The 26,019-nt window shown below is 37.4% G+C and overlaps 2 protein-coding genes across 2 annotated transcripts; one reads left to right on the top strand and one right to left on the bottom strand.

Moving 5' to 3' along the window:
* Nucleotides 1-550: 550 nt before the first annotated feature.
* Nucleotides 551-10,683, bottom strand: LOC139984107 (RCC1-like G exchanging factor-like protein). Its single transcript, XM_071997820.1, has 13 exons — nt 10,538-10,683; nt 9,430-9,947; nt 8,607-8,736; nt 8,060-8,188; nt 7,158-7,224; nt 6,405-6,456; nt 5,598-5,682; nt 4,531-4,641; nt 3,829-3,899; nt 3,599-3,686; nt 2,847-3,020; nt 2,047-2,132; nt 551-1,273 (listed from the first exon to the last, which is right to left on the bottom strand). Exons 2-13 carry the CDS (start codon nt 9,829-9,831, stop codon nt 1,196-1,198), a joined length of 1,473 nt encoding a protein of 490 aa, XP_071853921.1. The 5' UTR covers nt 9,832-9,947; nt 10,538-10,683; the 3' UTR covers nt 551-1,195.
* A 138-nt stretch (nt 10,684-10,821) lies between these two features.
* LOC139984108 (uncharacterized) lies at nt 10,822-24,729 on the top strand. The gene is made up of 13 exons (XM_071997821.1): nt 10,822-10,977; nt 11,818-11,924; nt 12,290-12,443; nt 13,320-13,388; nt 14,096-14,172; nt 15,763-15,813; nt 17,349-17,401; nt 17,648-17,767; nt 19,000-19,080; nt 20,003-20,141; nt 21,029-21,111; nt 21,817-21,913; nt 22,904-24,729. Exons 2-13 carry the CDS (start codon nt 11,838-11,840, stop codon nt 23,096-23,098), a joined length of 1,206 nt encoding a protein of 401 aa, XP_071853922.1. The 5' UTR covers nt 10,822-10,977; nt 11,818-11,837; the 3' UTR covers nt 23,099-24,729.
* The last annotated feature ends 1,290 nt before the right edge of the window (nt 24,730-26,019 follow it).

Raw genomic sequence — 26,019 nt, 5'->3', positions numbered from 1 at the left:
GTAACACAAACACAGTTATGTATAGTACAATTGTAGACTGCAGTGAAATAACACGAAACGTAAAAAAATTGTGACTCGCGGAAAATTAATGGAACAATGAAAGTGCTGCGAAAAAGGTTAAGATCTCTCTGTAAATAATTTGTAAACCATTTTCAACAAAAGGAATAATTGCTGACCAATTTGCCAAAACTTGATCAATTCCATGCATTTTGAAAGTGATCAACCAATTAGTTTTAGTTGCAAAAATGACAAAATCATTAAAATTTCAACAACTGTTCATTTCATTTCCCTGAACTATGCTGAAAAGGATTGTAATGAACGATATCATTTAGACAGTTTGTAACATGTTGTTAAAATACTCATATATGACTGTAAAAATTAGTTCAAATTTCACGTTTTGCATTTAACGTTCAACAAATGAATCAATTTAAATTTAATAAATGGCCATCGTCCCAAAACCATTAAATGGTTTATAACAACAGGACCGTCGCAGTAATGCTAGTATGTCATGACCTGAACCACCCACGAGCCAGTAAATTTTAAGAAGGCACCAATTCTTTGAAACTAGACCAACAAACAGGATAAATTGCACTAAGAAAATAATGGTAACACAAGTGGAAATATAACCTCACACAAGACTATCCCAGTACAAAAGAAATTTTCAATACAAGCCCATTAAACCTGCTTTTCTTTGCCTTCTGATTTTTGTCTACATGCTTTAATATTCATAAAAAAAAATTTTTTTTAAAAGATGGCATTTGTTGGTAATAATACCTTTGCATTTGACTAACAGAATCAAAAAGAGTTGCACAAGAAGTCCACAAATTAATGTTTACTTTATGTTTTATTAAAATTTGCAAAAATTTCAACCAATTATGAAAAGTAAACAAACTAATGGTAGTTTTTTATTATTTTTTATGTGCCCAAAATATGTGCTCGGGTTACTTCAACTCTATATTAGCTTCTTCAAATTATTAAAAAAAAGCACCCGACATCTCCGAGCCCTGTATCAGAATAGGAACCATACGCTCGAAAGCTTTATTTGAATCCTGTTGCCTAGTTACGAGGTTTGAGAGTTCACTTGTTTCAGTCATCCCTACTGACTCTAACGTACTTTTGAGACGAATCCCTCTTTCTCGAATGGTCCTCGATTCTTTGGCAAATTTCTTTGGATGTAGAATTAAACCTCATTCGATTAAACGATGGATTTGCTCAAGATTACAGTATGGTCCACACCGCAAGCGACATCTAAAACCTCTCCGGGAACATACACCTGTCCAGAAAGACAGACAGAGAAAAGACAATGCGAAAATTGCAAATAATAATAATATAATAAAGAAGTTCTTAATATAGCGCCAAATACCAAAAGGCCTCTAGGCGCTTTACAAAACCAAATAAAAAAATAAAAAGACAGAGAAATCAAAGGAATAAAAAGTCTAGAAAACACATAAACGATTTAAAGTGACTCAAGAGATTGGGAATGAGGGGTTACAGATCTTGAGAGGTAGGCAGTTCTAGAACAACAAGGCAATTTAATATTCATTTAAAATTAAGCATTAAACTACATGTTGATTGTTCTACAGAAACGACAACAACAGAATTTGTCAAGCAGCCCGGGCTGGTACTTTTCGCCAATATGACAAGGTGTAGGTAGGTAGGTGGAAATCGTAAATTGGTTTTCCACCCAATCTACTCTTGTGGTCGATGCATGAATACATAATGTAAGTTCTTGTTGTAATGTGAGTTGCCATATAAATATCCTTAAAACACACTGTCTTAAAAAAAAGTAGATATTTAAGTGTAATGGGACTATAAGTGCAGGCTTGTGGTCCGACTGCATAGCAGTTATGGTACTTGAGATGGTAATAGATATTAAGAAACTGAAGAGAAGAGTTTTTGGGGGACGGAATATGTCATGAAAATTATAAGTTCATGATGAAGTATTTAAGTAAAATGATATAATATTCAAGAACAACATGAAACAAGAACAAAAGGAAAAGTAGAATCAGAAATGAGCAATTACAAAACATTTTGAGTAATACTCACTCTTAGCGGAAAGAATTGGTTTCCGAGGTTACCAAGACCAAGACAGCCTGTCCCATTGGTACCCCAGGTGTACAGATCACCACGATCTACAAGAGCAGGGGGACGGGGAAAAATATAAAAATTGAGACATCGCAAACAAAAGCTTGCTGCTTTCAGATGCAGTTCAAAGGTCAGGAAATGGTATATAGGTTTGACCTCCAAGGATTCAACTGCTAAAAACCCAGCTGCGGATGGCTTAAAATTATACAATAGTTTTGTTCACACTGGTGCTATGTGGTGGGGTGGTGGAGAGAAGCTTACATTTACAAAACTCATATAATCTGGGAGGCTGATAGTTGTCTCAAAGGCACAACATATTTTACAACCACCAGAAAATCATTGAGAGGGAAGAAAGAATCCAAGATGAACCTAAATAATAGCATTAGATATGATATTCACTATATTCAACATCGCTCTTCAGTTTTCATCCCAAACACGAGGTCTAAGGTCAGGAGAATGTTGGTATCTTTGCCTGAAAGGGCACTTTCAGGCTTATCCTGATTGTCTTCACAGAGTATATAAGGTAAACAGACCCCTACTCATGCAGCCTCTGCAACGTTCACCCCAAACTTTGCAGACACCTCCGGTGGACACCTTTGCCCTCACAGACCCCCCCCCCCCAAAGAAATTTTTCTAAGACAACCCTCATAGTCCAGTTTGAGACAGCTGGGTCAAGAGTTAGCTTGAAGAGCAATACCAATAATCAGCCCTTCTTTTTCTTATTTCGCACTATTCCTGGAAATGAACAAGCTGATACTGACCTGTCATGGCTGCAAAGTGATGAAGTCCACATCTGACCTTTGACACCTTGACCTCAGGGTTAATATTCGACCTCCCAACCAATGTTGACGGGATGTGTTGCGGGTACTTGCTCTCTGCGAGGTTAGGACCTTTGCCCAGAATTCCATATCCCCAAGTGAAGAGGTCACCTTCATCTGTAGATATGTAAGAGAAAATAGAGGCAAGGCTCAAAAAGAGAAATAATTGTAGACCACAAAAGTAACATTTGATGAAATGGAAAGCAGCTTCTCGATAAACGTTATCAAGAATGACATTCAAGGTTCTACGTTTCAGGGTAATATAAAGGTAAACGAAAACAATGGGAAACTGACTGAAAAACCATACGCAAACTTGAAAAGTGCTACAGAATTATTGGACAAACTCCTTGAAATGAGGATACCAATTTGTCTGTCGATCTTAACCTACAGTGTGGTTTATGTCTCCCATCTATAAGCTACATTGTGGAGCACCTGAAATTATATCTCTACGGATTTAACTTCTGATCAACAAGTTATTTAGTGATAAAATAAGATTTGCTAAAGAAAGCATTTATTTATTAATTTTTTGATGTTCTTAAGTGACCAGCGATGCAAAAATCAACATTGAACACAGCCAGAGAAAAAAAATATACCCTATCTACCACTCCCCACCCCACAAGCCCTACACCTTGCTCCTCCCTCACACCCCCCACCCGCTTTGAATGATAATGAAAGTTTGCTATTGAAGTACTCACTGTTTACTATTGCACATATAGAGCCACCCACAGCTGCTGAAATGATTTTTCCTACGCCTTGACATTTCAGATGTCTCGGCGTACAAACCTATCGTAAAAAGGTGAAATTACGAAAAGATCATAAACAACACTTTTTTTTTTAATACGAGCACATTAGGAAAGAGTTGATTCTTGTGACTCTAATATTTACATCTCTCACATCATAAAAAGGAATACGATGTTTATCATACCTGAGTTTCCTCGGACACCAAACTGAGTTGATTATATTCCGAATTACCCCATCCGAATAAATCACCATTCTCTGCAGATGAAGCGATAATTTCAAAACAAGTTTACGAAGTTGATAAATACTTTGTCCTGTATCAACTATTTAAACACAAAAATATTGCTTTCATGAGATCGACAATTTCATGTTGACATTTGGTCCCGGTGACTGGTAAATATAAAGCCTTAACTTACAAACTTACAAAATTTAAACAACTTTGCCAGACGATAAACTTCCCTGAAAAGTAAGATAAATAATGCTATAAAAAAGGTCAACAAAAGTAAAAATACGATGTATCGGAAAACAAAACGAGAGACAAGCTCAAAATCTCTTTCACAAAAGAATGTAGCCTTTAATTGTTTTGTAAGTTTATGCTCTTGAAGAAGTTTCCCAAAGAAAACTAAACATTTCTTTCTTTTCTCCATATAAGATATTCTTACACTTCGTTTTTAGCCTCTGTCACACCATTGCAATAATACAGCATTATTCGTCCACAGAATTGATCAAATCTCGTCACATTTGCTATTACCCTCAGCTGATTTGTAACTACGAGATGTTTGAGATAAAACTTTTAGTCTCTTTTTTTTCTCCCTTTCCAACAGGACATTCCAATGATGTACGGCATTCTTGCTTTAATCCTAACTCACAAAAATTCGACATCACTCACCTGAGACTGCGAGACAACAATCTGAGAATGCCACCACTTCTGAGATGACCTCCCCCTTGAGGTCGCCCTCAACTTTCGTCGGGGTAGAACAAGTGTCGTAATGGCCGAGACCTGACGAAGAAATTTAAGTAGAGTTGACATTATGAACACGAGCTGATAGCCTACAGTCGGTCATATTTTGTGTTTGTGATATTTCTCCAGTATAATTTCCCGCTTAAAAACATCTTAAGACAAAACGAACTGAAATTGATCTACCCATGTTGTTGATGTTCTTAAAGCATATACCATGACAACTGCATCTATAAATGGCACAAACACAGAGAACAGCATGTGTCCAAGCAGTTTACAGAATGGTTGTAAAATACACTAATACATATAGTCAATTACATACAGTCATACACAAACGTCATACAACAGTCATACGGTCATACATAAAACATACTGTACAGTCAATTACAACAGCCTACAACAGTACAGTATAAGAAACTAAATTATTCAAATATCCGTAAATGTCGGAGAGCCTGTCCTCCTGTCGGGTCTTGATGATCAAGGGTTTTTTCTGTTATACTGTACACAAGCAAGCTTTTTTCATTCTGCCACACACAATTTTCCCTCCCCCCCCCTTCCCCCACCAACCAGACAAGCAAACACACACAGACTAGTATGATCTTAAGAGGTTCCCTATCAAACAAAGTTTGGTAATATGCAAATCTGTGTATGAAATCCACTATAACAATGCACAAGTATTTTCACACCATTCCCCCTCCCCTTCCCCTCCCCCCATAATGAACATACAAATCAAACCAAACACAGAATTGTATGATATCAATAGGTTTCCTATCAAACAAAGTTTGGTAATATGCAAATCTGTGTATGAAATCCACTATAACAATGCACAAGTATTTTCACACCATTCCCCCGTCCCCCACAATGAACAGACAAATCATCACAGACTGCTATGATATTAACAGGTTCACTATCAAACAAGCTTAAACATATGCAATATGTGTATGGAATCCATTGTAGAGGAGAAACAAGCCACTGTTTTATCTGAGTTTCTGTCGTACCTGTCTGGCCATCAGCACCCCAGCCACAGCTGTATACCTCACCGGCTTTAGTTAAGAACAGACTGTGATCGTGACCACAAGCCACCTGGGAATGATGTTTAAGACAAGTAAAAATCAACAACCACCATGACAGAATGCCATCACGAAAAATATTACGAAAGATCTTTAATATGTCTCCCCCAAACTTGACAATTTCAATTTTCAGGATCCAGGATGGATGGGTATCCCACTTACAAGAGCCTACTGCCTCTGGGTCAGTTCTCTGCAAGTTCATGTAGCAGTTAGCACAGTACCAGCAGTCAGTTCAGTTTGATTTTCCGGTCACTTAACTTAGTGCTAGTTTCTATCTGACTGTATGAACTTTCTGTAATTCTGTATTAAATTTATTTCTGTCGCTGCGCCTTCTCTTTGGAACGGACTCCCATTTCACGTTCGTGACTCTCCCTCCCTTTGTATTTTCAAGAGACAACTTAAAACATTTCTGTTTGATTCCAAGTTTCTTTTATTCCTTGGTTTCCTTTGTCTCTTTTCCTACATTGTAAAGCGCTTTGAAACACTGTATTAAGCGCTATATAAATGTCATTTATTACTATTATCAACTTTAACGAACACAGGGCTTGACAGAGTGCTTGAATAGGTTTGATCAAATAACTTTTTATCATGATAACAACTTCTCAGTAAATATTTCAGTGATATATGGTGGTAAAAATTCAAATGTACTGCAGCAATTTCGCATCGGTGCATTTACGTCACAACTCAAATTGGAATATATCATTCAGAATATATTTCTATCAAAAATTAATTTACCTGTTTTACTTCACCCTCGATGCCTTTGATTTTGGTTATGACTTTGCTGGAACTGAAGCAACAAAAGAAAAAGAAAAAGTAAAAAAAGGGATTAGAAATAATGTGCCCTATAATATTTGCAATCTGCAAGGAATTACCTCCATGTTGAATTTACAGAATCAATGCAAATAACTCAGGGTCAAAGTTCATTTCCTGTGAGAGTGTACTATTAAAAGACTAGGCTACATATATTTACTTGATTTAAAACTTGACAGATCTTTCATGAGGCATTTAAGGCTTTCTCAATTGTAAGAGACTGATATGAAAAATATGTGAAACATGTTATGCTCCTGCACCAGTGTAAAAAGGGATTCATCTACTTGAATTCTGAACATGCAACCAGTTAAATACTGGCTTTCTCTTCTAGACCACTTTCCGCAAACTAATTGCTAATTATAACCTGAGATCAAACATCATTATAGATCAAACAGTGAATTATGTGATCATTCATTTTCATTTGCCTGTAAGTTTGATTTTTTGGCAGTGGATTTGAAAAGATATATGCAACATGTCATAACTCTAAAAATCTGCGAAAAAAAAGAATGTTCCACAAAGGTGATCACTTTTGGTCTTTTATGATCCATACTGTGGGAAATGATTGATATGATCTGATCTTTGGGCATAAGCAACCCTCTCTACCCCGACCCCCTCTACCCTTTCCCTTGTGTTAATCTCTTAACAAGCCTACTAATCCTTCCATTTACTGTAGCATACCTGTAATCTTCTTGATCCACCACTGGTCTACCACATTGGCCATGAGCATTGTTACCCAGGCTGAAAACTATTGGAAGAGACCAACAAAGGAAAATTAAAAGTTTCAAAGATAAGGATGTCATGTTTCAAATATTGTTATCAACTCCAATATATCCCCCCCCCCACAATTACCTTCCTGTCAAATACTTCACTTTTAGACGGATATGTTAAAGGGTGTGAAGACTCGCGCAAAAAGAAACGTCTAATGCCAGTAATTTGACCTAGTTTCGAATGAGGTATAACAGAAGTGTCCACCATCGGTCCCAGAAAATACACACACAGCTTGCTACCGTCGGTAATTAGACACTAGTGTACAGTCAGTACATACAGCTGCGGTCAATACCCACAGCACAGTATACAAACGATACAGCGATGGACATCTCAGGTCCAGCTAAAGATAACAATTAAGGTATCACGTTTCATTACTGTCTGCATTTTGTAGCGACACAAACAAAACGTCACTTGCAAGCAACAGAAAGTTAACTTTTTTCAGATGGCCGCATGCGGTTTGGGGCAAGTCTTCAATGCCTTTAACATTTCACTACGTTTTGGCTGCGGTTTATTAAGGCATCCTGTGACATATATGGGAGGTACAGGATGACAATAGCTTCACTGAATGTGGACTTCAGGTAATAAATTACGTTTCCATTCATGCTGTGGGACAACCTTACAGAGCTCCTGAGGCACTGTGATTCCCAAGAGTACAAAGTATTTCAAAACATTTGGACATTTTCTATAAATTCCGACAAATTTACAAGTCTGGCATCAGTACCATAAACTTTCAGAAGGTTCCCATTACTACTGGTATCTCTGGGATTGATTGATTAAGCTCCTATTTTAAGGCAAAAGTATTAACCACTCACCACCCTCCTTATCTGTTAGTATGATACTGTGTGCACGGCCACAAGCTACTTGAGTCACTCTTGTGTCTCTGGGTTTCGTTAAAGGTAAATCCAGGCGTGCGGGCGCAATCACATATGACAGGCCACTCTCTGCAAGTAGAGAACAATGTTAGGAAACTTGAGATGCAAAATTAATTTATTCACAATCCTAGAAGAGACAAATGCCTATCCTGCATAAAAATGAATAATATATGAATTAAGCAACATTTTTCAATGCAAAAATATCCATAACTGACAGAGTTGATTTTTTTCATTGCCAAAATTTCAATATTACTTTTTGGCTGAGAATTATTTAAGGTATACCTTGATACAGACATTTTCAAATATTAACAACCGAAGGATAAGACTTCCACCCTCAAACAATGATAAATATACAGCTCCTTCAACTAAGACTAATAACCAACCCTGGATCTGGTTTACAATTTTCATAAATGATGTTTGTTGGATGGACCTAAAATCCTGAAACTGTCCCAACTTTTCAGTAAACTATTTAAAGGGGGGGTCTCACCCAGGGTGTGACTCCGTGATTGGAATCCAAGTTGTGAGTCTGTGTTAATCCCAGTTCCCCAAACTTTAGGTGATTCCAGACTGTTACTGGAGAGCAGAGTGAAGCCATAACCACAAGCAACAGAAGTGATCTGAAAATATAAGAAGAGTATATATGTGTGTAGTATATACACTGGTATGAAAGATCGATCCATTGCATGAACAATTATACTGTATATATATCCGTAGTAACATTTCTACTTTGTCCCCCTTTTATTAAGATCTTTTTGAAAGGTGAAACTAGAATGTAAATCTTGAAGCTAATTTTTCCCTTGTATATATCTGACACAGAAATTGCAAATGGTATGCAAGGCACTGCAGATGCTAGCACTAGTACCTCCAGCAAAGTCTTTATATAAATACCATAATAAATACCATATATTAAAGTGCTGTTATCATGAAATAAAACATGCTCAAGAGCACTGTACAAAAGAACCAAAACCTGGAATAGAAAATTACCAAACTTAAGAAAACCTAAAAGTAATAACAACAGCAGTAAAAGTAAAACATGCTCAAGAGCACTGTACAAAAGAACCAAAACCTGGAATATAAAATTACCAAACTTAAGAAAACCTAAAAGTAAGAAAACCTAAAAGACTAGAAATAGTTACATAAGTAGCATTCAACAACAACTGTCAATGACAGAATGAAAGCTCATTTGGTAGCTCATTTATGAATGGTGATCCTGGGGTCATATGCTATCATCAACTGCTCTTATATCATAGGTAATAATTTACCATTCCTCTTGATAAAATGATGTAATAAAATTTTGTAACACAACTAACCTTCTTTGGCATTGGAAGTTTATACGGATTTGGAACGTACTGCTTTTTCCGTCGGTACTTGGTTCCCTTGGTAACTACAAAGTGTGGAATACCTAGGGCTCCAGTGTATGAAAATCCACAGACATGAACATTTGAGTGTCTAGATGTCGTCTTTCCGGCATACTTAAAGGTGGGCAACTCCTCTGCAGCGGCTGCCTGCCTTTTAGCTTGGCCAGAACAAAGTCTTAGACTTCTTGGTGGTCTAGAATGACCCAAATTTGCAGTTTCTTTCCAAGCAACACGGTTCATGAACTTGGTTGGAAACGTTGAAAAAGACAAAGACCTCCTGCTTTGTCCACGGGAAGGAAAGCGGCAACCAAGTTTGGCAAACGTGATGATAGATTTTGTATATGAGATGGCCATTTTGTGTTAACGTTTGGGAAACATTTACATGGTGATCATGAACTTAATAATAGTATTTCATATTTATCTGTGTGCATATAGCTACATGCAGCTTTAATACTTGTATCAATAGTAATCTGTGGAAGGATTAGAAAAGAAAAAAATGTATTGTCAATGTTGACTACGGAGGTACATTTATAAAATGTGTTTGTTTGTGATTGTCAGTTCAAATATTTAAGCTGGTTTGGCAAGTTTACGATAGCTGGAGCAAAAACTCCGATAAATATCTATAAGCTTATCCTACAGCATTTTAATGAGAGGCTTAGACTTTTTTAGAGATCATACAGAATAACGTTAAGCCTAACACAGTATTTTGTTCCGTTATATTTCTTCAAGTTTTACAAACATTTCAGAAAGAGTTACCAGCATCTTGTATTTGGCTTCGTCTCAGGGTTACATGCTTTTTATCCCAAATTGCTGGGATTTTGACAGACAATGCGAGCCACATATCCATACTACCTAACATCGAATTAGACTAGGCTACACTTGCTCAATAAGTGACCAGACTTTTCTCAGTACTCCAGTAGGCCTAGGCCCAGTCAGTTGTGCAATTGTATGTAAGTGTTATGTTACTAATATATATTAGGCCTATCAAGTATCATCTCAATTTACAAACTGTTTACATCAAAGTTTACATAAATAATACAGGCCAGAATCCATCATTTACCTTGCGATATACCCTCTTCTTTTAAAATTCAGGACAGTCAGCAACAGACTCCACTGTGGTTGGAACACATTTGTTATGATCGTAGCTCGCTGTGATCTGATTTAAGTTTCAACTAAAATAAAGTCTTCGTGTTGTCTTAATTATTTGAATAAAAAATTATTTTCATATTTTTGTAAATTTTATCAGCTAAATAACGTTTTCAAAATTGATTTAAATACTAAAGATATCATATATTTCTTCAAAAACTCTTGCTTATTTTTCACTATATTGAAGTTCCTAAAGATGTCTGCGCCCTGTGTTTACCACATGAAATTTTCCACTGCACTAAGTACGTTACGTGGAGCGAATCCACTAAAGGCCTTGTTATTATTGTCTTTCGGTTTTGGAAACTGACTCAGGAGTTGAAAAAATAACTTTAGTTAACTGTGAATGAACAAAACGTAAGAAAAGGTTCCTTTTCTCAGACTAGGCTTCGTTAATATTGTTACGCATTGGACAGGCTGAGCAGCCGATGGGTGGCAAAAAAGTTAGGTTAGGCTTAGCCTAACGTTAGTCTATAAACTTAAGCTTGGTTCACAGTACGTGCATATAAAGCCTCTCCCGGGCATACTGAGTCGTATGCAGAACTTAACATATTAGTACTAGCCTCGGTACTATCAGATCATAAATTTTATATGCAAATGCAATGGGTCTTACCGTATGTGAGTTTCTGAGGTTTTTGAGGGTTTACTTGTACTACTAGTACTAATGTACTAACTTAATATGCCTCAGTATTAATAATTATTTTCACATCATGGAAGTATCTTAGTATGACAGAACTTTATGAACACACTTCCAAGTTCGATGTACTAATTGGAAAGGTTTATACACCAGAGTATGTGACCCAAGATATAAGCAATTAAAAGCTTTAAGCCAGCCTACTGTAAGTACTTGATTGATAAAAAGGTATCGGTTAAGGAATTAAATGGGGCTCAACACAAAATTTGCTTCACTTCTGTGATTTTTCCATAACGAATAGTCCATTGTGAAAGTGATGATACATTAACCTTTATCCCATATTTCCCTAGGTTTCATCCTATCCAACCCCCTACTCCCTCCCCTCTCTGTACCCATAAGAAATGTGGAACTGCTTCCATGGGCTTGTACATCCATGAAAATTACAAATGCGGAACTGCAAAATATAAAACTGCAATAATTCCCTCCTCTATATACCCATCTATTCCGAAGCTGTGGTAAGCAAAACAAGAACAAAACAAGTAACGCTTTCTCCACATTTACAGATTAAACAGACATAGACAGAATGGCACCATCTCAGTCCCCATCAGCTAGACGACGGAAAGGAGAAAAACCAGCAGGGCTGCGTGGAAATGTGACTAAAAAATCAAAGGTTCGTAAGATCAAGATGTCTGCTTTATTCTAACTTTGTGTTAGTCTTTGTGTTTTCTTACAGTATGAAAGAAGTTTGAGCCTGTATCAGATTTATCAATATCATGTAAGGCCTTTTGATAATGAAGATAATACCTCGCCAACATCACTCCTTGTTCCATGCAGTTTTTTTCTTTTAGTTGTAGGCCGACAGACCACCATCTCCTATATCAATATATTTTTTCAATCTGTTCTTATATATCTAGTAGTGAATTTTGGCACCCCCTTCATTCCGCTTCCCCATTTCTCCTCCTAATGTGAGGTTAAAAATTGGTTATCACCTATAATACCACCTTTCTTTCTACCTTGCACCATTATGTTATTTAGAGCAGTGCTTCTCAACCAGAACCAGCTGGTCCATTGATGGCCTGTCTATGGACTACCATGAAATTTTTACTTTATGGTTTTTGTGTTTTGTTGGTGCCTCCTGTCTTAAACCTTGCTGCATTGAACAAAGAGGAATCTGTCCTTAGTGAATATGGTAAGAGAAGTAACTGTGTAACGTCAATGATTTTCACTGATCTTTAATAATATTATGAACTTTGCCCTGGAAATGAATTAATACAACCTTTATAACAGAGAGTTTGTAAAACCACATTGATGATGTCAACATACTGAAGAAAACAACATATATGTGTGATAAAAATTAAGGAAGGCAGTTACCTCCATATTTGCCTTTAAAAAATCAAACTTAACTTTTTCAAAATTTGAACTCCCTTGCAGTCTAATGTAGCTCCCTAATTTTAATTGTGCTACAAATTGCTACGAGTTTACACAAATATTTACTGGATCGACCCTAAACTATTCCCAAATGATGAAAAGAGTTTTGATTATGAAGTGCCTCGGTGAGATGCCTTGGACTCTGAAGGAGATAATGAAACAAGAATTTTAAGTTATGAGTCATACGTTTGACCATATCTGACTAATATTGGGGACATAACGTGAGTATCCTGAAAGCAGCTTTGATATTACCTGCATACATATGTAGTGATTCTGTACTGGTATACATTACAATGCAAAATTGTGACATTGTCTACACTTTTGCATGCCCTTATGGATTTTTGTAATCGTACACAGGGCATTTCAGATAGAGGCTAGTACGAGATAAGCTGCCCATACTGGGGCTCAGAGCCTTGTACCAGTACTTAGTCTGGCTGAATCCTACCAAGGAGAATTCTACTCTTTTGTTTACGTTTACTTTTGTAGTCGTAGTACAAGGTCTGCATCTGAGATCTTATGACTTAATATATTTTCAGTTCAGACTGTTTTGACAAACAATCGTTTGACATTCCAATGTTCTCTACCGGACAGCGAGCATCGTGATCTTACAAACTTTTTACGTTGTTTGATTTTACAGGTCTTCCCTACGATATCGGCTGGGATCAGACACTCTTCCTGAATTGTTCCGGCAAGGGAAGCCCGACAGGTAACAGCTGCTGTCACTTGAAACTCACCCAACTAGATTCAAAACAGTTTAGATTGTCAATGTATTCTACTTGGGTAAGGGTGTGCTGAGTGGGGGTGGGGGAGGAGTATCGTCCAAAGGCTAGGCCTTCATCACACAAGCAATTAGTGTTACAAAATAGCGAGTCAATTTAATGATTTGGCGAGTAGAACTGTAGCCTCTGATGCAAGTTTGTGAGTTTTTCAAGGCCTGGTCCAGACATTTTAGATTTTAAAATTGCCACAAGTATTCTACTGGAGGGGGCTGGGAGGATTTATAGTGGGAGGTCCAATCTCACATAGTTTCCAAGACATTGGGGAATGATAAAGCTTAAATTTAGACAAAATGTATTTCTCAGATAGGATAATTGACACAGGTATTAAAAGAGGTTTTCAATACTTGACAATTGTGTGACCCTTTAGGGTTAGCGATGAGTACCTGTTTTGGCATCAATTAAATAAAGACAATATAATGGTACTTTATTATTAAATATTGATTGTTTTTAAATATTGTAGTTTTGCAAAATACATTTTTTTTTGTTATAATACTGTATGATTTGAGCAAGCATACTTGCATTAACGTTTAAGAGTATTATTCATTTAAGCAGATCCACATTAGGGTAATCTCGAGTAGGAAATTTACTTGCACATGTCCGAAAATTAACGGTAATTCTGTGTTTCATCTTTCAGTCATTTTAGAGTCACCTATTGGTCAATCATCAGAGGTCTGGTTTGCTGTCCAACCAGCTCTGGCAGAAGTCACAAGAGTAAGTTATACATTACTATATGATAAAATCCTATACAGCTTGGCTGAAAGATTTTTCATCACAACCAGATCGTGAATCTAGCAAATGTTGAGGTCATCAAGTACCTTCCAAGTTAATAGCAAGTGATTTACCAGCGAGATCCTTGATATTGTATTAATCTCACCCGAAGAGGAGAAATAATACACAAAATTTTGCTGGAGCAGTCATTGCAATGAATGGTGTTTCATTTATCACGGTAGAACTAAGGTGACCATTATTTTTCCAGGAAATCTAGGGACATAATATTGATGTTGAGTCCAGCTCCCCTCCCTCCTCCCACAATACTTCCTCCCTCCAGCCCGCCTCCAGCCCCCCTCCTCCCTCCCCTCCTCTCTCCCCTCCTCCCCCCATACTGACATCAAGGGTTAGTACCTACACTGTCCTCTTACAGGAAATCATTTTGAGGGTATCCCAGTGTTTGGTCGTCCTATTTTTTTCAAATGCCCAAGGTTAATACACTTCAACCAGAAACAAGAATTTTGTCCAAGATAAAAATCCATTGTCAATACTTTGAAGGTCTCTGGGAGCCCTATAATTCATCTCTAAGTGCAACGAGATGCTTTGCATGAATTACAGGCTATATGAAATTATGCAAATATCTGGGTTGCCTTTATCTGTGAGCCTGACTCAAATTTATTTTTGTAGTCTTGTTGCAAACATTCACAGCTTAGCATAGTTTCCTGCTGTCTCTGCAAATGGGAAGGCAGACATTAAGAAAATTTAAACTATTCAGGGCCTCTTTACAAAGTTTTGGGATATTCCAGGGACAGTGGGTAACATCCGGGGACACTATTCCCCAGGGGGAGGGCACGTGAAATCTCGGGACTGTCCCCGGAGAATGGAGCATCCGGTCACCTTCTATAGAACCCCAGTTTCCTGACTTTTAAGAAATGCTTTTTTATTTTCTTGATACTGTGTAAAACAGTTGCACAGTTCAAACTTTCAAATGTGGTTGGATATATACATTAAATACTCCTATCTGAATCCAATTTTTTAACAAAAGTTGTTTTGATAAAGCTGAGCGATTCCAAATGACATATTTCTTTGAAAGTCACCAAAGGAACCTTTATCTGTCTTTATTTATTTATTGATATTTTATTTTTTATTAATTTTCCAAATGACATATTTCTTTGGTAACTTTATTCACTCTGCACAAAAGGATGCTTTACAGTATCTGTCTTTATTTTTATTTTTTTTTTCAATATTTTTTTTTTGGCAGTCAGCCTATAATGAGGTACAGTAGATGTTGTAGTGGGTAATTAAACTGTAAATGTAAAACCGTGACAGGATCACAGACTTGTAGAGTTATCTGTGTATTAATCTGAGGTAGGCTAGAAACCTTTCCTGCGGAGATAAACTCTACAGCTGTGAAAAGTTGTCTTCTTTGTAATCTCCGCGAGCAGTCTTTCCCTTTCTATCATATGAATATTCATCATATTGAGCTAATTTTGACTTCATAAACTGTTGAATTTATTGCAGATAAAAGTTAGTCAATGTCTTTGAAGTAAATGTCTGCATTCTTCTCAGTGTCTTCTCGTCTCCTTCACGCAGGTTTGTTCGTACGACCGAGCTGGACTAGGGTTGAGCGACAGGCCACACAAGGTTAGAAGGAAGTATGTTGTACATGATTGCTATCTTCAGCATGCCTTTAATACCGCTACTGAAGACGAGAGGTGTAATCCGTCATTTCTTTACGTTGAGGTCCAGTGGAGTCTTAACCAATATAGTTTCCTTTCTCAGGTCATGTCAATGAGTTGATTCACTGTACAATCTATATGAGGAAGATATGTCACAGATCTTTTCAAGTCTTTTGCAATTTCTGGAGAATGAGCGAGTTGATCATGACTTGTAAGAACACTGGCGAACACTACTTTAAATCTGGAATTATGAAAAAGGACTGTTCTTGCAAAGCTGCTAAAGGAGTGCAAACGGGTGCTTGTAACATTTTGTGAGGTGAACGTTAGTAGTAGTACTTGTTGTAGTAGTAGTAGTAGAAGTAGTACTAGAAGCAGTGGTAGTAGTAGTAGTACTAGTAGTGCTAGTAGTAGTAGTGCTAGTAGTAGTAGTAGTTGTACTAGTAGTAGCAGTAGTACTCCTAGTAGTAGTAGTAGTAGTAGAAGTACTAGAAGCAGTAGTAGTAGAAGTACTAGAAGCAGTAGTAGTAGTAGTACTACTAGTAGTAGTAGTTGTACTAGTAGTAGTAGTAGTACTAGTAGCAGTAGTAGTATTGGTACTAGTAGCAATAGCAGTAGTACTAGTAGCAGTAGTAGTAGCAGTGGTAGGGACATAGCTAACTTTCTCTGTCTGAGCCGTCACACATGTGTAGTCTGTTCAACGTCAGCGTCAACGTCAACGTCAACGTCAGTAGTATTAGTACTAGTAGCAATAGCAGTAGTACTAGTAGCAGTAGTAGTAGCAGTGGTAGGGACATAGCTAACTTTCTCTGTCTGAGCCGTCACACATGTGTAGTCTGTTCAACGTCAACGTCAACGTCAACGTCAACGTCAGTAGTAGTTGTACTAGTAGTAGTAGTAGTACTAGTAGTAGTAGTAGTATTAGTACTAGTAGCAATAGCAGTAGTACTAGTAGCAGTAGTAGTAGCAGTGGTAGGGACATAGCTAACTTTCTCTGTCTGAGCCGTCACACATGTGTAGTCTGTTCAACGTCAACGTCAACGTATTTATATTTTGCTTGCACCATGGATCCTCCCATGCTTCAAAGAGACTTCTAAACTTTTGTACTAACCTGATAACCATCATTGTGAATCTCTGGATTTAATCATTCTCATAGAAGAAGATGAAAGAGAGGTTGACATACACATGGAAGCCGTCGTTCTTCCAACCGACAGGGAACGACCAGGTATGTCGCTGACAAACTGATCAGAACCACAGTTTAAACTCGGAACACATACTCGGGGATGTGTAATAACTGTGCCGAATCAGGCGTGTCAAATTGGTAATTCATGAATCATTCTCAGGAATATACTTGATAACTTAGTGTTGGTTGTGCTGCACAACATTTGATCAACTGAACCCATCTTTGCTCTACTACGATCCAAAATTTCTCTCCTCTCAGATATCCTTGGTTATAATAAATCCAATTATTTCTTACTGCAACGTTTTTTGTTTTTGTTTAAGAATATCACAGAAGAAGACCGGAAGAGGAGAGGTCCCGAGAGTACAGTTGAGAGGTGAGACGAGACCATCATTTACCTCCTTCCCACAGTGTCTGTAGCAGGGTTACAACTTTGACCTCATCACCCTAGCCCCTCTCCCCTGCCCTCTCCTTTACCCCCCCATTTGCACAATGTCTGCAGCATGGTTACCCCTTCGACCCCTCCCTATCACCCCACCACCTCCCTCCCCTGCCCTCTTTTTTACCCCCTTTGCAGCAGGGTTAACACTTTGACAATTCTCCCCTATTTCCCCGCCCATAGAATGGTGAATGACCTCCACTACTTGGTGACATCCAGCAGTGACCAACCAAAACCGTTCATAATAGTGGGGGCAGAATTGGGAGCACTGGTAGCAAGATTTTATGCCCAGCTGTACGAAGAGTGAGCATTTCTTCTTCTTCTTTTCTGCTTTTTGCTTTCCTCGTAGTACTGCCACGAATAATGATATTAAGCAACTTAGGCCATTTGTTAACACTTTATTTATCAAGTCAAGATAACAGATAAAATAAGATTTTTTTGGGCCTTACTTTCTTGCTTTTTTTGGGGGAGGGGGGCATTAGTTCATGAACTCTTTTAACTGCAGACAGATGAGCACCGTACCGATATTATTGAAAACTTTCTGATTCCACAGGGTAGATGAGTGACGTCTCCTTCTTGTGGACACTCCACACTTTATTCGCAGGAAGCAAACGATCGTTACTGTCGAACACCGTGCTTGAATGTACGTTTCTCATTACATGCCATTTCTGTTGAGGTCATGGTTCAATGAACTCAGTAAAAAAGTATATGGAGTTTGCACACATCTACAGCTGTTGTAGCTAATCTAGATAAATTTATTACATGATATATGGTCACTGAAATGTTTCAGAAAGACAGTGGGCTAGAAGTATATCACCATGGCAACATGTCAAATTGAAGTTCCTGTAAGCTATAACCAACATAAAATCTTACAATGAATGAAAACTTTTGAGTACCCCACTCTAGTGATTGATTGATTTGTGATCAATTAGTGATTGATTAGTGATCAATTAGTGATTGATTAGTGATCAATTAGTGATTGATTTTCAATGTCAATTTCCTCAATTTTTTGTTGAAGGCATTGCATTGTTTCTTTGGTGTCCATCGTATTAGGCCTAAAGGAAGAAAATGAATAATCAAAACTAATAAAAACAAGTTTAAAAAAGTTTGAAAAAAGTCACAGTACTGACATTGGAAACTTGGCATTCTGCACACTATAAAAAAAAAGGCTTTTCTGAGAGGAAGGAATTTACCACCAGAAAATCACAGATACATGCAAAAGTCAATAAGCTACTTATATCAGACACAATTTTACCCCGAACCAAAACTGTGAAATATTTGCTGTTGATTGGTGGTTAGGTTTTCATGTTGAAACTATTGACAGTTAAACGTTTTTCATTTCAAGCAGTTGTCAAAAACCTACTTTGGGTTTTAACTTTTTCTCGTAATCCTCTTTGTATTATTATTGATATTGAAGCTAAGACAATATGAAATATCGAAAAAAAAGTATGTGCAATTATGAACCGAAAGCTACCCTTAATTAAACTCTGCCGTTTAACTGTTTTTAACGATGTTGATGTTTCATCTTCATACAGGGAAGTCTCTGATATTGTGCTTATCGATCCCCTCGTGGAAGTTTTGTTGGAAGAAGACGGCGGTGTTTGGAATGAGATGTGGTAGGAACATTGAATATTTTTGACATTTGTCCGTCAAACTTTAAACGTCTAAAACAATCTTAAAAGAAACGTTAATATTCTGGACATCAAGTACAAACTTATTTTGATCAGGCCGGACAAGCTTATTGTTTATACCGTATTTCAGTTCCAGGAAATCTTGTCATCAGTTTTTCCTAGAATATCCAAAAAAGGGTAGAATATATTTACGTTTATATTGTACCCCTTCCTGTCTACCGAGTTTGCAGCAAACATAAGTTGAGTGATTTTAAGGTAAAATTTGTGTTTCAACCTAAACTGTCTGTTGATACAAAGAAACAAAAGGCAGGTATTTTCACCCTTTATTTTATCCCAGAACATTTTGTAGGTCTTGCTTATCATGTGTTCATTTGCAGTTGTTAGAAATTTTCGAATCTGATTGGCCAGTTGTCGTCAGATGACCATGCATAAACCTATGATATAATGTACGATAAATATACCAGAAGGTTAATATAGGCTGCAAAAAAAAAGAAAGACAACCCTTATTCCGATCCCAGCGAGCCGCCTGTCCTAATTCAAGGCAAACGAATCAGATCAAGTATGGTATAGCAACAATCCCCTCGGTGTAAACACCCATTGGGCAAAATGATGACCAAAATAACCTGTTAAGGGCCACTGAAACAAACATGTGCCTAACGTTAGTAAATAGTGTTAGTGGTTATATGAGGCTTCGAAAAATCAAAATAGGCAATGTTCAAATGCCCCGGGGGCAGCGATCCAAGGAATGGAACCAACGAAATACAGTTAAACACCACAGTTGACCATCCAATGTCAGAACACCGTCGATTTTAACACTTCCGTAATGTCCAACTGATAGGCCTAGATTTTGAAGAGAAAGTAGAATTTTGGAACCATTTTTTTATATATTTTTTTTTCCATCCGTCAGGTTGGGTCATCTCCTACCTTCTTCCATATCAATGCAACTATCGGCAGCGACTGGCTTAACTCGTTTGGGTCTGATCTTGAAACTGCTGGATCTTCCAATTAAAGCTCATAATGTCCCCGACGAGGTTGTTCTCAGGCAGGTGAGAAATACGTCCCGTGGTTGCGGTTGCCGTTTCCATGGCAACACACTGTTTGTGTATTGACAGGCTTTTCTCGTTTCTTCGCATCTTGTCTTGTCTTGTCACATCTCATTTCATCATCTCCTCGTCATGTCATCTCACCTCATCTCACCTCATCTCATCTCATCTTGCCTTCTCATTTTTCAAATCAGATATAGATCCATTATGTCTATGCTGAAGGGAGTTAGTCATTACGTGATAAGGCTGATTACCCGATGGTTGCACAATTTTTGTCATGAAGAAATAATACTTCTTAAAATATCAAATGTACACGGAATATTGCTCTATATTTTAACATCACTCAGTAGAGTTGAAAGTGTGTTTTTGAGAAGCTTTAATGTTGATGTGATTTATTTTTCAATTGTATTGTCTCTTCGATAACAAAAAATATTTATGATAACCTATTCAATTCCTTGACAGATCGAGTTTCATGTGAAAATAAAGAATTCAAAAACGCTTTGAAATTTACCACTTTGGAGTTTACATATGAGACATACTAACATGAAAGGCTGTCTATATATGGGAAGAAATTGTTGAAATTTGAATCAAATCCATAAATTAGGCCCACATTATTATTGCTCAAGTAATCTTCATCTTGTGAAATTATTGACGAGATTGTCTTTTTTCATCACTTTCAATTAAGCACGGAAATATTCATTAGGCTAGGTTGACACAGTTGCTCGGAAACTCGCCAAGCCCTTTTCTCGTTGGGTCATGTCTCGCCTCGTCCCATCACAAGTTTTTTTTTTTAATTCCTGATTTGATTTGATTTGATTTCTATCTGTTATCATGAAAATCAAGTTATTATTATTTTCTTTTTTTTATTCGCATCTTCCCCTTTAATACAGAAACATCTCATGTGTCGCCCGGGGCATCAGAGTGCCTCTGTTGACGAACATTACTTTATAAACGAGTCTTTCGCTCAAATAAGGTAAGTCTCTCTCATCTGACTGTTGCATTGTTTCATAAGGAGTGCAACAACTTAGGTTAACTGAAGGAAACTCAGGAGTCATGGTCAAACTAACGGGAGTAAGGGGAAAGGGGGAGGGGGGTTGAATCGGGGAAATGCTGATTGTCAGAAGCTCCTTTATGCAAAGTCACAAACCACCTACACATGTACCACTCCACTAAACAGACAACATAACTGAAGTTACAGCTTCATAACCGTAGGTCAAAGTTTAAATCGGGGGGTATGAATAAGTAAAAATAAACACAGCATAACTTGACAATGGTGATAATATATCAGTTTGGATTGAAAAGTTATTCTCAGAATTTACATTTCATAATATTCATCTCCTTTTTCAATAGATAGGGTGAAAACAACATAATTTAGCATTTTAATACAGTGGGCTATGAATGAATGAGCCGTTAATAAAGCAACCCAGAATGACTAGAAGATGGTGACAATATCTCTGTATGGATTTTTTTTTAAAAATTGGATTCAGAATTTATATTTGATTTAATCATCTCCCTTTTTTCAATAGACAAGGGGGGAAAAAAATCACAATTTAGCATCTTTGAAAAAGCGCTTGAGTAATGGCAAGAAGGAATCTTTAGCTAATTTGTGAGCAAAGACATGAAGACCACTAATTGAACTCATTCATATTATTTATATTTTTGTTTTTGTCTATTTTAGAACCGCATACAAAGTCAAACCTTTTCCAAGTAGTGTCTCTGTTACCGTGGTAACTGGTAATTACCATGACGATGAACTGCCCAACATTCTAAATGAGGTAAGGTCTTTCAGTCGAAAGCCAAAGCAGGTATTTTTTTTCTAGTTCTTCCGTCTGCTTTCCAACTTTTTTGTGAAATTGATTTGAAAATGAATCAAAATCCTGATTCCCTGATTTAATGCTGCCTTTCATTTGTTAGTCATTTTGGTACCATGCACCACCGTTTACGAAAGTAATCTTTTATTTTTAGGGGGGGGGGGGCATCCCGTTAGCCGAAGTTTTCGGCGAAAAACCAAATTTGCGGAAAGTTTGCTGCATCTGTACGTCAAAAACCACATCCTCATAGCATTTTTCTGTGACAAAGTTGATTAATCTGTCAAATTTTGGGATGTTTTGATTGTATAAGCATCTGGCAACAGTAGACTGCATGATGTCATCATCTCACGAGAGATGACATTCTTTTTTATGTGTTTTTCTGTGTAATATTTTATACCAATTTTTCACCGTCGAAAAATATTGTAACCACAAAAAAAATGTTGCATTTTTGCAAGTACAGATAGCATTGTCAGTTATCTTCAATCATTCCAAGCGTATCTGGATTTTCTGGATAAAATCAACAAGAAGGCGATAATTTCCTAAGTTAAGGTTTTTAAAGAGCATTTGCCCAGATAACATTACATCCCCCCCCCCCCCCTAATGTGATCCAACTTCCTGGAGTAGTTGAATGTTTAGCCAGTGGAAACAAATGTCATTTCAATCACTAATTTCTCAAGTTACGGACAAGATATTGAGGTTCCAGCTAACGGTGTGGAATATTTTCGTCAGTATATTGGTTCATATTGTCTGCCACCGAAATATCCTTTTATAAAGGAGTATCCAATTATGTCTAAATATCACTTATCATAATTAAAAACAACCCAACTTAAAAATCTTATCTTCTGTATACACATCTCGTAACTAAAGCTGAAAATGAATTAATCCGTCTTCGCTCTTCCTGTACGACATTCCATCATTCCCGGGCTATTTGTTTTTGACGTTTTTGTTTTGCAGGCGTGGGAATCCTCGGTGGAATTCCTGATGTCGATTCACCGGAACGCTAAACCAGTCTTAATAAACGGCAGCGACGGTCACATGATCTACAGAAAGCCCAAGGAGGTGATCGATATCGTCAAGAAGCTCATCAGGAAATGGCGAGAGGTGAACCAGAGAAAGAATAGATCGACAGATCGAAAGGAGACCAGGTGACAAATGAGAGAGACTCGAAACTCAATTTGAGGAATGACATTTCCAGTTTTATATCAAGTTTTGGCCGGACGACATAATATCGGCCTCGAAGAAAAAAAATTTGCCGCATTAAATGTCAGAGAGAAATTAAAATATCACAGAGGGCCTGAAGGAATGAAGAAAGCTACCATGTTCATGCCAATGAACAGGGGAAGTGATACCCTTTAACACCCCACCCCCACCGCACCCTCACCCCCACCTTCGTGGTTGGGAAGGGGTCTTGGTGTGCAGAGGAAACGAAGAGGAGATGTGTAAATGTGAAGGAAGAGAGTAAAAAGTAGGTGTCAATTTGGACCGAATCAAAGAGAAGTGGGTGTGTAATATTTCACTTGCAACATCCCCTACTTTATTTGTTTCCAATTAAATATAAACAAACTAATCACTGACATATTAATGATAAGCAAAATTTGAAAAGTTGAGTCCAAATGCACTTTCTTTACAATGAATACAAAGCCTGGTTATACGTAATAATTTTTGTAGATATTTTAGGTACCTTCTTTCCTTTTGTCTAAGTTTGAAATTTTGTAATCATGTCGTAAAACATATCCCATCGCCAGGTATAAAACAGTACGATCAAAGATAAGCCTGAAATTTGGCCACATTTTTTGAGCTGAGTTTAAACTTAAGAGACTAAAATACACTGCTAGAAAGGTTTATTTATCATCTATCTATAATATCTCAATTCATGAATTATTAGAGATAATTATTCCATTTCATTCCATGATCAAGAGAATGTTTTCTTATCTATTAAAAAATGCAATTTGAAAATTGTCAAACTGGTTTGGACTTTTACGGTACTACTTGAAATAAGAGTGGATTGGATGAGTGAAATTAATGAGTTGTACAATTATGGGATTTGGGGTATCAATAAAATATGAGAAAATTTAACAAATTTAATGCAAAGCATTACTTTTAAATTACTTAAATACAAGGCAGATAGACACGAACTAGGTATAATAATAACATCATTTGAATGGCTGGATGGGTTTAATGAGCTATTTTAGGGTTAAACAACTCCCTAAGTAATTAACTCATGGTTTAGGGAATTTGAAATAGGTTCCAATCTGGGGTGGGGGGAGGGTACACACATTGAGGGGCAGTGGGGCATGTGAGTTCGAGTTGAGGGGGTAAGTCACAAAGTTACTTCAAAACTGGATCCTCTGAGCTTACCTTACTGCAAATTTTCAGTTCTTCAATTTCTGTCAACCAGAGCACTTCTCATTAATTAAACTGATTAAATAACAAAAGACAATTAATATGAGTCACAAAAATTTAAAAGGGGGGTTTTAGTACCAAAAGGGGTATTTCATATTGATGGAAGGGTACTAGTGAGGTTTCCATAAAAGTGGGGGGGGGGTGGGGTTGGGTTCAACTTACCTGCCCTGTTTCCCATGTCAGGGTTTGAACAGGCAAGTCAAGTGTGAAGTTAAAGTAGAGGATTTGTGTTTAAACAAACCTTTGGATTAAATGGACTGGAGACGGTCTGAGCTGCCCTCTTTCCAACAATGGAAATTAAAACTTGTTGGTGTTGGGCTGGGATGGTGTTTGGTTTGGTGTTGGGTTTATGGAAAGCCTCAATAAATAGGCCTTCAATATTGTAACATTTGTACTGTGTAATTTTCTTGGGTTTCCATTTTACTGTTTGATCTCTGAGTGTTGAAAATCAAGAAACCATCCAATACACCCCTTACCCATGCCTCCAACCCCACCCCCCCACCCACCCCCACCCTCTCCATTAATGAACAACTGACACACATCAACTGAGTGCAGTGGCCGGGTTTTGCATGCTTTGAAATTTAAGACCAAATAAAGATTAAGTTGTAATTTACACTGAGCCATGTACTGCTCAACTTGGTTAAAATTTGTCTTTTGCTGGGGTGTTACTAAAACGAATGACAATTGCGTTACACGAAACGAATGTTGTACACACTAAAAAATTGCGTTGACTAAAACGAATGGCAATAATGACAGCACAAACATTTGCTTCAACCGGATATCACAGTTCAGACTTCGTTGGTATATTAAAGCCACGCAAACGGAGTGGATGCGAAGTGCGTGGCTTACAGATCTAGTAAAGTACGGACAAGATACAAATGCACCTTATAGTAAGCGAAATTGTGTAAGTCTGATTTTAAAAAGTAAATGAAACGTCATTTTCCGATATTAATTGTTAGAAATTAACAATACTATAATCTTGAAACGGCTAAAAATTTCAGGAAGAGTCCTTATATTGGACATTTCTATGACAACAAAAAATTTTTTTTTTTTTTAGGGAGGGGGGGGGTGCAAAAGGGACTGGAAAAGGAGAAAATTTGCGCCAGTTATGGAGCTACTCTGTAACAGTGAGGTAGGGAAGGGGGGGGGGAGGCAATTGTACGATTTGTGATTTTCTGAAGGAAATTCTAGTGCAACATTATATTCTTCGTTGTCATTCGCTGTCATTCGCGAATGATAATTAACCCTGTACAAAGTCAATTGTCATTCGCTGTCATTCGTTTTAGTTTGTCCTTTTTGCTGGGATTGATCATGATATTGCTCAATGGCAAAATGAAAGGGGAAAAAATATAAATCATTTGACTCCATCCCAACGCATAGATATACAGGCTGGTTAGATTTTGACGACACCAAAGTAATTTGACAATATGACAGCTCCTTAACCACGTCTGAAAATTGCAATATATGTTTTGGTTGTTTGTAATGAAACAACCTACAAAGGCCCCGCCAAAAATTTGGTTGTGTAAACCGTTGGCCCAGAACGTTGCCACCAATAATGCTTTTATCCAAATGCAACTTCCCATAATAACGCACCTTCCCTCCCTTCCCCTACCCCCCCCCTCCCCTGAAATAGAAACATAATTTAGCCAAGTTTAATTTATCTTTAG

This window comes from Apostichopus japonicus, chromosome 17 (genome assembly GCF_037975245.1).
Source record: "Apostichopus japonicus isolate 1M-3 chromosome 17, ASM3797524v1, whole genome shotgun sequence".
NCBI lineage: Eukaryota > Metazoa > Echinodermata > Holothuroidea > Aspidochirotida > Stichopodidae > Apostichopus > Apostichopus japonicus.
This window is presented reverse-complemented; position numbering and strand designations above follow the sequence as displayed.